This window comes from Medicago sativa, chromosome 4 (assembly GCF_051527215.1).
Source record: "Medicago sativa cultivar Bolivia chromosome 4, Bolivia_mono, whole genome shotgun sequence".
In the NCBI taxonomy this organism is placed as follows: domain Eukaryota; kingdom Viridiplantae; phylum Streptophyta; class Magnoliopsida; order Fabales; family Fabaceae; genus Medicago; species Medicago sativa.
The window spans coordinates 7,933,444-7,947,521 of record NC_140752.1 but is presented as its reverse complement, the minus strand read 5'-3'; the positions used below and the strand labels follow the sequence as shown (position 1 = coordinate 7,947,521).

The 14,078-nt window shown below is 33.0% G+C and overlaps 1 protein-coding gene, 1 long non-coding RNA gene and 1 pseudogene across 3 annotated transcripts; 1 reads left to right on the top strand and 2 right to left on the bottom strand.

Moving 5' to 3' along the window:
• Positions 1 to 3,454: 3,454 nt before the first annotated feature.
• Positions 3,455 to 4,084, bottom strand: LOC146925967 (uncharacterized). Its single transcript, XM_085705139.1, has one exon. It carries the CDS (start codon positions 4,082 to 4,084, stop codon positions 3,455 to 3,457), a length of 630 nt encoding a protein of 209 aa, XP_085561265.1.
• A 1,592-nt stretch (positions 4,085 to 5,676) lies between these two features.
• Positions 5,677 to 9,334, bottom strand: LOC146925966 (uncharacterized; annotated as a pseudogene). The gene is made up of 6 exons (XR_015007421.1): positions 9,283 to 9,334; positions 8,105 to 8,678; positions 7,880 to 8,011; positions 6,995 to 7,295; positions 6,795 to 6,899; positions 5,677 to 6,475 (listed from the first exon to the last, which is right to left on the bottom strand). The product of XR_015007421.1 is annotated as an uncharacterized LOC146925966 (transcript).
• Positions 9,335 to 9,340: 6 nt separating this feature from the next.
• On the top strand, positions 9,341 to 11,629 carry LOC146925965 (uncharacterized). The gene is made up of 3 exons (XR_015008099.1): positions 9,341 to 9,856; positions 10,399 to 10,487; positions 11,231 to 11,629. It is a non-coding gene; the product is annotated as an uncharacterized LOC146925965 (long non-coding RNA).
• Positions 11,630 to 14,078: the final 2,449 nt, after the last annotated feature.

The window sequence follows — 14,078 nt, the reverse complement described above, 5'->3', positions numbered from 1 at the left end:
CTTAATCAAAACAAATTTTCCTATAATTCAACTTATAAATATCAAGAGTTAAAAAAAATAGAATCTTCTATTCTTTCATTATGAAATTAATGTCTACCAAAAATACAATTTTACCCCTCTTAAATTTGACACATCATCAAAATTATATCCATTTATGTTTTTTGCTTCAACTTCCCCATATTTTTTTTCTTAAAAATAAATTAAAACAAACTCAATCAATAAAACACACCAACTTAAATATTTTTTTAAAGAACAAACAAATTTAATCTTAATGTCAATCAAAACAAATTTTCATATAATTCAACTTTTAAATATCTAAAGAGTTAAAAAAAAATTACAACATATTTATTACAAGGCTATTCCTACTTTTCAAAAAATTACACATTTTCAAGTTTGCTTTTTTTCAAAAAATAATTTGCCTTTGTTTTTTTTTTTTTATCTTTTTTTAGTCAAAAGAAAAAATATATTAAATAAATAAAAAGAGATAACGAGACCGAGGACATTAGACCTGACTCAGGTACAACAAAAAACGGGGATACCACATAATAAATCAGACCAAGTGGATTGACCCAAAATTATCTTAACAAAAATTCACTAATCAAGCGAACCAGTACACGGGCACGAAACCATGTTACAAAAAAAAAATGAAAATGGACCTCTACGAAAAACAATTAATCTATTCTCTATATATGAAACTTAATGTCTACCAAAAATACAATCTTACCCCTTCTTAATTTTTTGACACGTCATCAAAATTATATCCTTTTGTGTCTTTTGCATCAACTTCCCCCTATTTTTTCTCTTCAAAAAAAATTAAAACAAACTTACTCGATAAAACACACTAACTTAATCTATTTTTTAAACAAACAAACTTAATCTTAATCTTAATCAAAACAAATTTTCCTATAATTCAACTTATAAATATCAAGAGTTAAAAAAAATAGAATCTTCTATTCTTTCATTATGAAATTAATGTCTACCAAAAATACAATCTTACCCCTCTTAAATTTGACACATCATCAAAATTATATCCATTTATGTTTTTTGCTTCAACTTCCCATTATATTTTTTTTCTTAAAAATAAATTAAAACAAACTCAATCAATAAAACACACCAACTTAAATATTTTTTTAAAGAACAAACAAATTTAATCTTAATCTCAATCAAAACAAATTTTCATATAATTCAACTTTTAAATATCTAAAGAGTTAAAAAAAAAAATTACAACATATTTATTACAAGGCATATACCTACTTTTCAAAAAATTACACATTTTCAAGTTTGCTTTTTTTCAAAAAATAATTTGCCTTTGTTTTTTTTTTTATCTTTTTTTAGTCAAAAGAAAAAATATATTAAATAAATAAAAAGAGATAACGAGACCGAGGACATTAGACCTGACTCAGGTACAACAAAAAACGGGGATACCACATAATAAATCAGACCAAGTGGATTGACCCAAAATTATCTTAACAAAAATTCACTAATCAAGCGAACCAGTACACGGGCACGAAACCATGTTACAAAAAAAAATGAAAATGGACCTCTACGAAAAACAATTAATCTATTCTCTATATATGAAACTTAATGTCTACCAAAAATACAATCTTATCCCTTCTTAATTTTTTGACACGTCATCAAAATTATATCCTTTTGTGTCGTTTGCATCAACTTCCCCCTATTTTTTCTCTTCAAAAAACAAATTAAAAGAAACTTACTCGATAAAACACACTAACTTAATTTATTTTTTAAACAAACAAACTTAATCTTAATCTTAATCAAAACAAATTTTCCTATAATTCAACTTATAAATATCAAGAGTTAAAAAAAATAGAATCTTCTATTCTTTCATTATGAAATTAATGTCTACCAAAAATACAATCTTACCCCTCTTAAATTTGACACATCATCAAAATTATATCCATTTATGTTTTTTGCTTCAACTTCCCATTATATTTTTTTTCTTAAAAATAAATTAAAACAAACTCAATCAATAAAACACACCAACTTAAATATTTTTTTAAAGAATAAACAAATTTAATCTTAATCTCAATCAAAACAAATTTTCATATGAAGGAGCAATATGGATTCATCACAATAGTACAAAGAAATAGGGCAATATATAGAACAAATTCTGATCTCTTTCTCTTAATGATCTCAACTATCTTATTTCTAATCACAATCTTTTTCACCAAATGACATTATTCAAAATTGAAGCATTTTCCGTCTGGCTTAGATCTAAGAAGGAAACCATTCTTAAAACAATTTTCAATAGTTTGGCCAATTCTGCCACTGTAAAACTAAAACAAAATGCTAAGAAATATTTAACCGAAATAAACTAATCTTCGCGAATTGCATTCAGAAGAAGCTCAGCTGAAATATACAGTACCCAATGTGTTCATCTATGAATATAGGCTGAAATTCTTTTTTATATCCAAGGAGAACCATTTAAAGACAATACAAGTACAACATTTTTACTCTTTATGCTTAAATGCATGGGATCATTCTAATGTCGGGTTACAACCTCGCATCAAAAACTGTAATTGTGAAAGTTATTGAACAATGATGAAGAAACCATAACGAACAATACTCAAAAGTCAGAAGCCAATAAATCAGTGGAAGAAATAATCAATTTTAATAAATGTTGTTGCAGAAATAGGTTGAATTTCATTTGTCCTGCTGGACAAAAAAAAAATGTCGCGACAGAAGTTCTTTCAGGAGTCATAGATTTAGTTTTATTATCTTTCAAATGAAATCCTTACATCTTTTATAATATAATGCAACTCAAAGCAGAAACCCTCTTGTTTCAAAGGGATATGACCCACTATGATTTTAATAGTAGACTAAAGATTCTTCAAAAAATAATAGACTAAAGAGAATCAAATTTGCTTCATTGCCAAAATTCATTAAGTATCAATATAGGAATGTGTTCTCTTCAGGGAAACTCTTGAACAGGTTGAGTATCAAATGCATAACATGTAGTCATGTATAAACAGTTGTAACAATTGATCATTGAAATTATAAACTGTGATTATTTTAACTTCTAAAATTTGCAGATAGACAAAAACATACTCCAACATCAACATGGTCCGGTAGAGTATATAAGGATTCATGTTAAGCACCTCCTTAGAAGGATGAAAATTTCTTACATTGTAAGCATGAACCACAAAATTGGTCCTTAAAATTATAAACAAAAATCATTTTAATCTCCAAAATTTGCAAATTGACAAAAATATACCCAAATTAAAAAAATCAGTCATTTTCAATAGATTGTATGAGATGACAGATAGATGAAAACAACCAATGTTTACAATTGTAAGTACTAATTTGGTGAAACTTAAATTATATAAAATTCCAACTCTCACTAGCACTCTCACTCTCACTCTCATTCTCACTTCCACTTCAACTTTCACTCTCAATCTCACTCTCACTTCCACATCTGCTCTCACTCTCACTCTCACTCACTGTCTACCGCATCCTCGGAAATCAAGTCATTCATGATGACCTCTTTGAGAAGGTCACAGTTCTTGAAGATATAGTTAATAGATTGGCGATCTTTGATCCAATTACCAGATAAATTAATCTTGCGGAGTTTGGGAAGTGCCAAGAGTTGATGATGATGATCACCATCTAGAATAAAATCATATTTACTGCAATACTTGGGATAACTGATGTCGAGTTCTTCGAGTAAAGGGAAACAATCAGCAATGAAGAAGAGATCACTCTTGTGAATACTAATCATTCCGGAACAAGTAAGAGAGGTAAAGTTTTTCATCTTTTTGGACAACAATTGCAACTTATGTGTATGAATGCCGTGGTTGGAAACATTGAGCGATTTGATGTTTAAAGGGAAATTGTTAATGTGGTAGTCAAACAAGTTAAGGTTTCTACCTTTTGAGAGGTCGAGGGATGTGAGGTTGGGGAACCTTTGGAAGAGGCGATCAAGGAAAGGGATTGTTTTATCGGTCATTGCTATGGAGAATCGGAGACGGTTGGTGATGGAGAGAAATTTTTGGAGACGACGGAGAGAGGTTCCAAGTAGCGGTTGTTGTCGCTGTCGTTGAGAAATTTGAAGATGATCTCCCATAAATCATCTGTTAAATATGAACATGCTGCTGTCATTTTTTGTTTCTTAGGGTTTTTTTCTGCATTACATTTGGAAGATGCGGCTGCCTCCATTACGAGCGACTCAAGCAAACTGCAACACCGGTACAAAAACTTTAGAAATCCAAAAGAGAGAGAAGAAAAAACAGACAATTATGATAAAATAAAATGAGATACATGACCAGCACACCACACCATGAAAGAGAACATCAAAACCTCCTTAAAAACACAAAACCAAACCTAACCAAAAACTGAATTGAGATGAAAAAAAGAAAGAAAAAAAACTACTAGATTGAGTAGTGCAACAAGACATTTCAATTTAATTCTTTTATTGTGACGGAAATGAATCGAAAAGTGCTTTCTTAATGAAAATTTTGAATAACAAGGAAACTAAAATCAAATCCAGAAACAAGAAATTGAAAACTCGAGAACAAACGAATTAAATGGAATCAACGTGAAACATAACAAGAACAGATTGGAGACCAGAAATCGCGAATTTAGCACAAGGTAAAACCACACATAATTAAAACAAACCAGAAACTAGTACTGGGAATGGTGAAAACCAATAGAAGGCATAGAAACAAAACAAAGGAATGAAACGAGAACATACCAGAACAACGAAGATGTGATCACAAAACAAAATTGCGTAACCAGTCACAAAGCTGCGGTTTGAAGGGAGTCTCGGCGCATTGATAAGAATTGACAGAAATCCTGAACACTACAAGAAAACACTTGATTTCCTAGGGAAAAATTCCTCGGAAAACAAGCCTATTTCGTAGGAAAACACTGTTTTCCTAGGGATTACCGAGGAAACCAGTTGTAGGAAATTTTAGATCTATTCCTACGAGTTTTCCGAGGAACTTCCGAGGAAATGTTGTTTCCGAGGAATTTACCGAGGAAAATTTTGTAGGAAAGCACTTTGCAGTCTGTCAAAACTGACACATGCTTTCCGACGAAATGTTGGTAGGAAAGCATTTTGCAGGCTGCCACACACTTTCCCACGAAACTTTCCTAGGAAACATTAATATTTAAAAAAAACATTTAATTAAATCCAAATTTTCAATTTGAAATGAAAATTTGAAATGAAAATGGCGCCAAAATTTCAGAACAAATCAAATTAAAAAAAACAAATAAATAAGGCTTAATTGCATGTTTGGTCCCTTATGTTTATTTTAGTTTTCAAGTTAGTCCCTTACGTTTTGAAAATTTCAAGTTAGTCCCTTATGTTTATTTTAGTTTTCAAGTTGGTCCCTTACGTTTTGAAAGTTTCAAGTTAGTCCCTTATGTTTATTTTAGTTTTCAAGTTGGTCCCTTATGTTTATTTTAGTTTTCAAGTTGGTCCCTTATGTTTTGGACCGACTTGAAAACTAAAATAAACATAAGGGACCAACTTGAAAACTAAAATAAACATAAGGGACTAACTTGAAACTTTCAAAACGTAAGGGACCAACTTGAAAACTTTTAAAACGTAAGGGACCAACTTGAAACTTTCAAAACGTAAGGGACCAACTTGAAAACTAAAATAAACATAAGGGACCAAACATGCAATTAAGCCAATAAATAAAGTGCGCTAAATTTCAAAAACACCCAAATTTTTTTGAGAATTTGTTTCTATAATGTTGATAATAATTACATAAAACAAAATTCATTAAGGCAACTAAAATTATCTTTAACAGTGGTGAGGCAACTAGAATTTTCTTTGACAGTGGTACATCACCACTGCAAACCACCTAAAACACCCCAAAAGTGCCCTAAACCAGTCCCTAACCAAAAAACCTGCTAAAAACAACACCAAAATACACAACAAGAATAAAAATTACTCGCTATGATCATCATCCCGCTCGTCGTCCTCATCATCAACATCAACGTTGTCATCGTCGTCATGTGATCGGTCTTCTTGAACCGATGGTGATTATTGACTCGATGGCGACGATGATTCCGATGTTTTCCTACTCTTCATGCCACACATCCTTTTCGTAACCATCCTTTTGAGTTTTCTCATTTCATCTGCTTCTTTGGCCAACAATTCCCTTAACTCATTCTCCGATTCTTCTTTCTTTGCCAACGCCTCCTTTTGAGATTGCAACTCCTGGTTCATTCGTTGTATCATTGCTTGCATCTCAAGAGGCAGCTCCCTAGAACGAGATGTGGACTCTGGTGGAGGAGGAACATAGAACAAATCTCCATATACCACATTGTCGGCTAACGGCCCAAGACCGTACATTCTTCCCTTTCTTCCTTTTCCTCCATCCGGTCTTCCTTTTTCTGCAGCCTTTGCCCATAATTGAAGTTTAATGGGGAAGGGAATTTCTGGATATGATGGAATCTCAAGATTCTCCTCCAAAAACTCCGCTGCATTCGTGCGATAAGCTGCCTATAAAGAAAAGTAATAAACAATAAAGTCAAAACCGGGAAGAAAAAAAACACAGACACAGCAGCAGCAAGCAAGCCACAAACAAAAAATGCTGATAGCTTCAATCTCAAAAATGAAAGGCACCAACCAACAAAAAACGCTAGCAAACAGAACAGAACAGGACAGCATTTTCTGGGCAGCAGCAAGCTTTAATAATTTAACTAACAATGTGATATTTATAAGCATCAAATAAAAATGAAAGGCACCAATTGACAATGCATACATATGACCGACACATCCTTTGAACACAGCAGAGAACAAAAAATTATTAAAAATTTACCTGGGTATTGCTAGCTCGAGCATCGACATACCGACCAAGATTCTGACTGAAAAGAGTCTCATCGTGGATCTCTTCCGGATAAGGATCTCTACCCAATCTATTTCGCTAATTGTACACATAAATATTAACCAATTAGAACATTTGGAAAATTTAATATATACATATATAAAAAATATTAATAGTTAAATATATTTTTTTACCAAATTTCTAGCACGGGTAGTGGTACTGACAGAGCCTTGTGCGTCCAACTGTCCTCCTACAATAGATGCTCAGTTCGCCTTGTTAGCTTTGGACCGGTTCTTAAAATGTGGATCTTCATTCCAATACTTCAGCAATAAGTCCCATCTTTTTTCTCCGATCCATTTTGTACGATAATTGCCCTTACGTTTTTTCAATTCCTGTCGTTCATCATTCAATAAATCTGATAAACGTCTTGCAGCTACCCTATGAAAGTTTCTCTCTACAAGAGTGTGATGATGAGATTCCCATCTACAAAAATCCTGCAATAAAAAAAATGATTTATCTATCTGGAGCCATTCCCCATTTTCGTATCAAACCATTCTAGTCATCAAGACTTCTCAGCTCGCTGCAAAACGTCCAATTGTATCTTAATTATCCAATGATGTTTATATTCAATAATCCAAAAATTACAAAAATAATTCTTGATAACGTATCGTAAAAGAAGAGTGAAGAGAAGCATAACCCTAAGATCGCTTATAGGAAAAGCTGAAATTAAGCAATCAGGGAAGGAACAATCTGGCTGGCTAATGAATCAAGATACAAAAGATAGTAGAAAGAAAATCAAGCAAACTCTAAACTCAAGACATCAAAATCATACATGCTTTCCTACAACACTAAAGATTGAACAAAAAGAATTTACTTGAGGCTCCATGCTATGGATGAAGGAGATCATTATTATGACAAACCACATTGCAGAAGAGCAATTTCAAAATCAATTTGTATGTTTTGCAATCAAAGTTAAAGATTAAAAACAATAAACAATGGCTCATTGAAGAAATTTGATTTAACTAATCAAAACTTGGAGGTTCTTTTTTATTTATGAACTAAGGAGAAAAGTATTTATCGAAAAGTATTTAAAAAGGTCATTCCTGTCATTGAAAGTAAGATCTGTATATACGGCCCAACGCCTATCTTTAGGGTAAAACGTCTGGATCGCCATTCTAATATGTTCTGATACTCCGTGGGATGGCTCCAACCTACAAATTTGAATTGTTAATTAAATTATGCATTTAAAAAACTAATAAGAATTAAGTCAAACATAGGTAACAAATTAAATTTTTATTACTTACGTTTCAGGTGTTGGTGTAACCACAACAAGTTTATCCACATACTCCCAGTCTTCAATGATGTGATGTCGTTGTCGTCGTTGTTGATCACCCCCAGATGGTACCTTTTCATTTTGGTTGTTTTGTTGTTGTTGTTGTTGTTGTTGTTGTTGTTGTTGTTGTGGTTGTGGTTGTGGTTGTTGTTGTTGCTGCTGTTGAGGCCGTTGACCAGCAAGCAAGGCTAGGAAATTGCCAGTTTGCATAAGATCTTGCATCAGTTCCGTTGATGATTGTGATGGAAAGGATGTGTTAAAGCCTTGTCGGACATTATATGGGGTGGTGTTGTAATTTGGCGAGTGTGTGGATGGCAGAGTAAATCCAGGCATGGCAAAACCAGGATTAGAATATATGGGGGGCTGGCTAGTAGTAGCCTGACTAGTAGTAGCTGCTGGAAATGATGCGGGAGGATTAGGCGGGAATGGTGCGGGAGGATTAGGCGGGAATGGTGCAGAAGGAATAGTCGGGAATGGAGTGCAGTAAGGAGGTGGAGTAGTAGCAGTAGGATAGACACCATAGCATAGACACAAACATAGATGGTCTCAAACATCTTAAAAAAAAACTTGGTATCTAGTGCAAGGACTAACTAATCATAGGGATTCAATCCTATCGTCCAATTGCAAGGCCCTTTTAAAGTCATAGCAAAAGCTCGGCATGCTTGCATGCAGAAATTGGCACCGGACCGGAGGATCAAATTAGTCCGCCGAAATTGGCATGAGGACAATTAGGTTCATGAAAATATTTAAAAACAAAACATATATTCCATGTGATAAAAAAAATTCATACATCTTTATAGAATTTAAAAATAAAAAGAAGACAAGATCTAAAATGAACCATAAATTATCCAAAATATAACAAAATGAGTCTTCACTCATACTCCCTCTGGTCCTATTTATAAAAAACATTTGAATTTTTCGATTCATTGCATAAATGATGTATTTGGTCTATATTCTAGACAAGATACATTAATTGCACAATGAATCTAAAAAGTCAACTTTTTCTTATAAATAGGACCGGAGGAAATATATTTTATTAGACATATATTTGTTTCCTGTAAGTAAATTAATAATTTTTTTAAAAAGTAAATTAATAATCTTGTATATTTATGACTTATGTAAAAAATAAAACATTGAAATCTGAAAAACATTTTCCATTTTCTAAGCCCATTTCTCTAAGCCCACTCAATTTCAAGTCCATCTTTCTCTGTTCAGACAAAAAAAATATTCCTTTCTCTTTCTTGTTTCAGACACAATTTTCCACTCTCTTTCTCTATTCAGACACAAAATTCCAAACCCATACAATTTTCCAATCGATGAAGATGAACCTGGTTAAAGATCCAAACGTTTTGATTCATTCCAATAACCCATAATCGTTTTTCAGCTGCGTCAATCTCGTTTTTCCAATCGTTTTTCTTGAGTTATTTTTCCAATCGTTTTTATGATCTAGTTTTGATTCATTCATCGATTGAAGTTCGTTGAAGCTTCAATCCTTCATCGATCTGGTTTTTCCGATCTCGTTGAAGCTTCAATTTCCTTCATCGGCAATCGATTCATCGAAGCTCCAATCGAACAACTTCTGATCTGAAACTACTCGCTCAGGTTATTCCAATCTTATTTAATTGATTTTCTGATCTAGTTGAATTGATTATTGTTTAATCTGTGAACAAAAATTTCAGGTAATGTGAATTGATTTGAAGCTATATAACAAAACAAATCTCAGGTATACACTCGTTAATTCTCTTTTCATAATGTTCATAATTGTAGGCCTTCGTTGGTCAAAGCTGGTAAGTGGAGGCCTAATTCATGAAACACACAAATCTCATAATCGATAGTGGATGCTAGATTTAAGAGCAAAATAATTGACTAGATTGACATGATTTGGGGGGTCCATTACATTTAAGAATTTATGGATGAATTCAAGAAGATTTGATTGATTAATTTCTCAATTACATGTGTGAACAATGATCATGTGCCTTTTTAGTTGAAAACTGTAATGTTCATCGTTTATTTTGATCTACGGTTTATATTATATCCTCCCATGTATTACATTGTCTCCCGCCTCTCACTTGATGTGTGTGTGTGTGTGTGTGTGTGTGTGTGTGTGTGTGTACTCATTTGTTAGATAGACTACCAGCAAATTTGAATGAACAATGTTCAAGGCAAACAAAAACTTTTATATGTGCAAGAAAAACTTATTTTAAAAATGTCCAAAGATCATATGTTATCGTGTATGTTTGTTTAATTGTGTTTCCTTTTTTGTAGATCATCTGTAAATCCATGGTTTTGGATCCCTATACACATTGTGATCCTGGAGAGGCCAACTGAAATTGCGGCATTCAATGTTGTAGTAGGTACTTTGATGTCATGGCTATTTCACTATTACTTTGTTGGTTGGTTTTGTTTGATATTATTCTTCACTATAGTTAAATTTGCAATTAGCTCATTTATGTAAATATCTCCGTTGATTTGCTTGATGGATTGTTCGCCGAAAGGAATTCATATTTTGATTTTCTTTCTTGGCATTTTCCCCTCAGTTTTTAGTCTGTGAACTGAATTGCTTCATTATATAGGCAAATGCATTATATATTTAGAAATTTGATTGGTTTCACTAAATGTCTTCTCCATATTCTTCTCTTGATTCCGTCCAGTCTATCCAATGGATTGATATGTGTTAAGTATTCTATTATAGGTTTCCCTAAGGCCGTAGATTTAATTTCCAAGTTGATGTCTGCCTGTAATAGAGTTTGTTGCTAAACTTAGATCAAAGGCTTAAACTCCATAGCATCCTAATTGCGTTTTTAATTTTTATTTTTTTTATATATAAAAAAGTCATGTACTGGAAGATTTAGCTATATGTGATAACTTCATTCAAACTGATATGAATTTTTCAAATACCTTAATGGAAGATTTATTTATGTATTAGCCTTGAAGGAGGTTAATGGCATTGACTTAGTGCTTGCATCTGCCACTTTTCTCCATCTTTATCCTTGTCTAGCATCTCCATTACTCATACAGGAGTCAACTAATCTTATAACTGACACCAACTGCTAGCTATATACTTGTCCTGTTTGTTGCTAATTTCTTACCCATTTAGGGGCCAGATAATCTTGTAATTGACACCAACTGCTGGCAGCGTGAGCATGAGTGGCGTCAAGATACTGCAGTTGTTACAAAGTGGCTATCAGCGGCTTCTCTGGTATGCTGTTAACTTTTCTTATGTGCTATGTTTAAACTTCATGTACACTGTCTTCGATGATTTATTAGAAACACAAAGAGTTATCTAATAAAAAAACTTAAACAATTCTCTCGAAAAAAGTTTTCTATCGATAAATAAAATTCTCTGCGAGTTGTTTAGAGAGAAAGGTTTTCTAGGGAAAAAAATATAACAAAAAATATAGTTTTTGTAGGTTTTGAAAAAAAAAATCCATGACCCCCCTTCAACCATGATGTCAGGGCATTGATGTATGGACTTAAAATTTGAAGTTAATAAACATTTGAGCATATATATATATATATATATATATATATATATATATATATATATATATATATATATATATATATATATATATATATTGTAAAGTTCAATATGATCTTTTTTTTTTAATCTGAGTTACTTTTTTGAAAAACAGTATAGTGGCTTTCATCAAAATCAAGTGCTCCTACCAAGTCGTAGTCAACATTTGTGGAAAAGTTTATTTCACAACAACCTCTAACTTCATGTTTATCCTTTTTGCATTTACTGTTCTGACTTTATATGGTTTTTATTCCAATTTTGGCAAACTTATTAAGCTGTAAAAGAATAGGGATGTACGTGTATGGACATGTGTATGGTTCTATCGGGACTATAGTTTTATTGTTGCATGATTTCTCTTTTTATATTTGAGATGAAGGTTGATGCCATATTATTCAACTGTCTTAGTGACTAGCCGATGCCAATTTTAATTCATTTGTCTATTATGATACTCAAATGTCTATTATGATAAAGATAGCAAACAAATTTTATATGTTGATGATGTTGGTCGCAACATTTATGACTGAACTTTAAATTTGAATTATGTTATCCAGTCTTTGTCTTTAATATCTGATTGCTTTTTGTGTTTTCGCTTTCTAATTAAATTGTAAGATGCTTGTGTAGTTGTTTTGATTTCAGCTAGATGGCCCAATTTTCTGTGTCTGTTCTGTATTACAATCAGGATCGGTTCAACTTCATTGGTCCGAAAGGCCTCCTTCTCAGAATGCAACACGGCCCAAATGGTTTTGCACTAGTAAAGGGCTATTAGATTGTGGGCCAAGTGGGATTATAGCTGGAGATGCTATTATCACAGAAAATCGAGGTCTGTGATGATAGAACCTCCAGCTATAATCCCACTTATCCCACAATCTAATAGCCCTTTACTAGTGCAAAACCATTTGGGCAATGTTGCATTCTGAGTAGGAGGCCTTTGGGACCAATGAAGTTGAACCGATCCTGATTGTAATACAGAACAGACACAGAGAACATTGGGCCATCTAGCTGAAATCAAAACAACAATAAGTGTCGCACATACAAGCATCTTACAATTTAATTAGAAAGGGAAAACACAAAAAGCAGTCAGATATTAAAGACAAAGACTGGATAACATAATTCTAATTTAAAGTTCAGTCATAAATGTCGTGACCAGCATCATCAACATATAAAATTTGTTTATCTTTATGATAATAGACAATTGAGTATCATAATAGACAAATGAATTAAAATTGGCATCGACCAGTCACTAAGATAGTTAAATAATATGGCATCAGCCTTCATCTCAAATATAAAAAGAGAAATCATACAACAATCAAACTATAGTCCCGAAAGAACCATACACATGTCCATACACGTACATCCCTATTCTTTTATAGCTTAATAAATTTGCCAAAATTGGAATAAAAACCATATAAAGTCATAACAGTAAATGCAAAAAGGATAAACCTGAAGTTAGAGGTTGTTGTGAAATAAACTTTTCCACAAAAGGATAAACCTGAAGTTAGAGGAACACCATGCAGCTTCACAATGTCTCGAATATAAATATCTGCCAACTGAGCCACAGGAAAACTAATATTAATCGGAAGGAAGTGTGCCGACTTCGTCAATCTGTCAACAATCACCCAAATTGCGTCATTCCCTTTAGGAGTATTTGGCAAACTCGTCACAAAATCCATGGATATACTATCCCATTTCCATTCTGGTACATCTAACGGTGTCATCAACCCAGCAGGTTTCTGATGCTCTACCTTCGACTTCTGACAAATCAAACAAGAGTACACAAATTGTGCCACATCACGTTTCAATCCTGACCACCAAAACAGCTTCTTTAAATCATGATACATCTTTGTAGCTCCCGGATGAATGCTCAAGCTACTCCTATGACTCTCTTCCAGAATCATCCTTTTTATCTCATCATTGTCTGGAATACAAATCCTACCTCGGAACCTCAACACACCTTGATCATCGACTTTAAAGTCACCATCTTCAGTTTGATTACTAGCAACCAACAAGTCCACAAACTTAACATCAACCTTCTGTGCATCTCTAATACTTTTCAAGAAATCGTTATCAATTTTCAGCATTCCTAACTTAACGCTCCGAGACGACATTTCACAAACTAAGCTCGTATCTCTAAACTGTTCAAGTAACTCAAATTCCTTCACCATCATAGCAGACATATGTAAACTCTTCCTACTTAAGGCATCCGCAACAACGTTAGCTTTACCCGGATGGTAATTCAAGCTAAAGTCATAATCTTTCAACAATTCGAGCCACCGCCGCTGTCGCATATTCAATTCTTTCTGATCAAACAAATACTTCAAGCTCTTGTGATCACTAAACACCTCAAATCTCGAACCATACAAGTAATGTCTCCAAATCTTAAGGACAAATACGACTGCAGCTAACTCAAGGTCATGAGTAGGATAGT

Bases quoted from the DNA above. Each gene is read 5' to 3' on its own strand.
- LOC146925967 (XM_085705139.1), bottom strand. From the start codon at position 4,084: ATGGGAGATCATCTTCAAATTTCTCAACGACAGCGACAACAACCGCTA.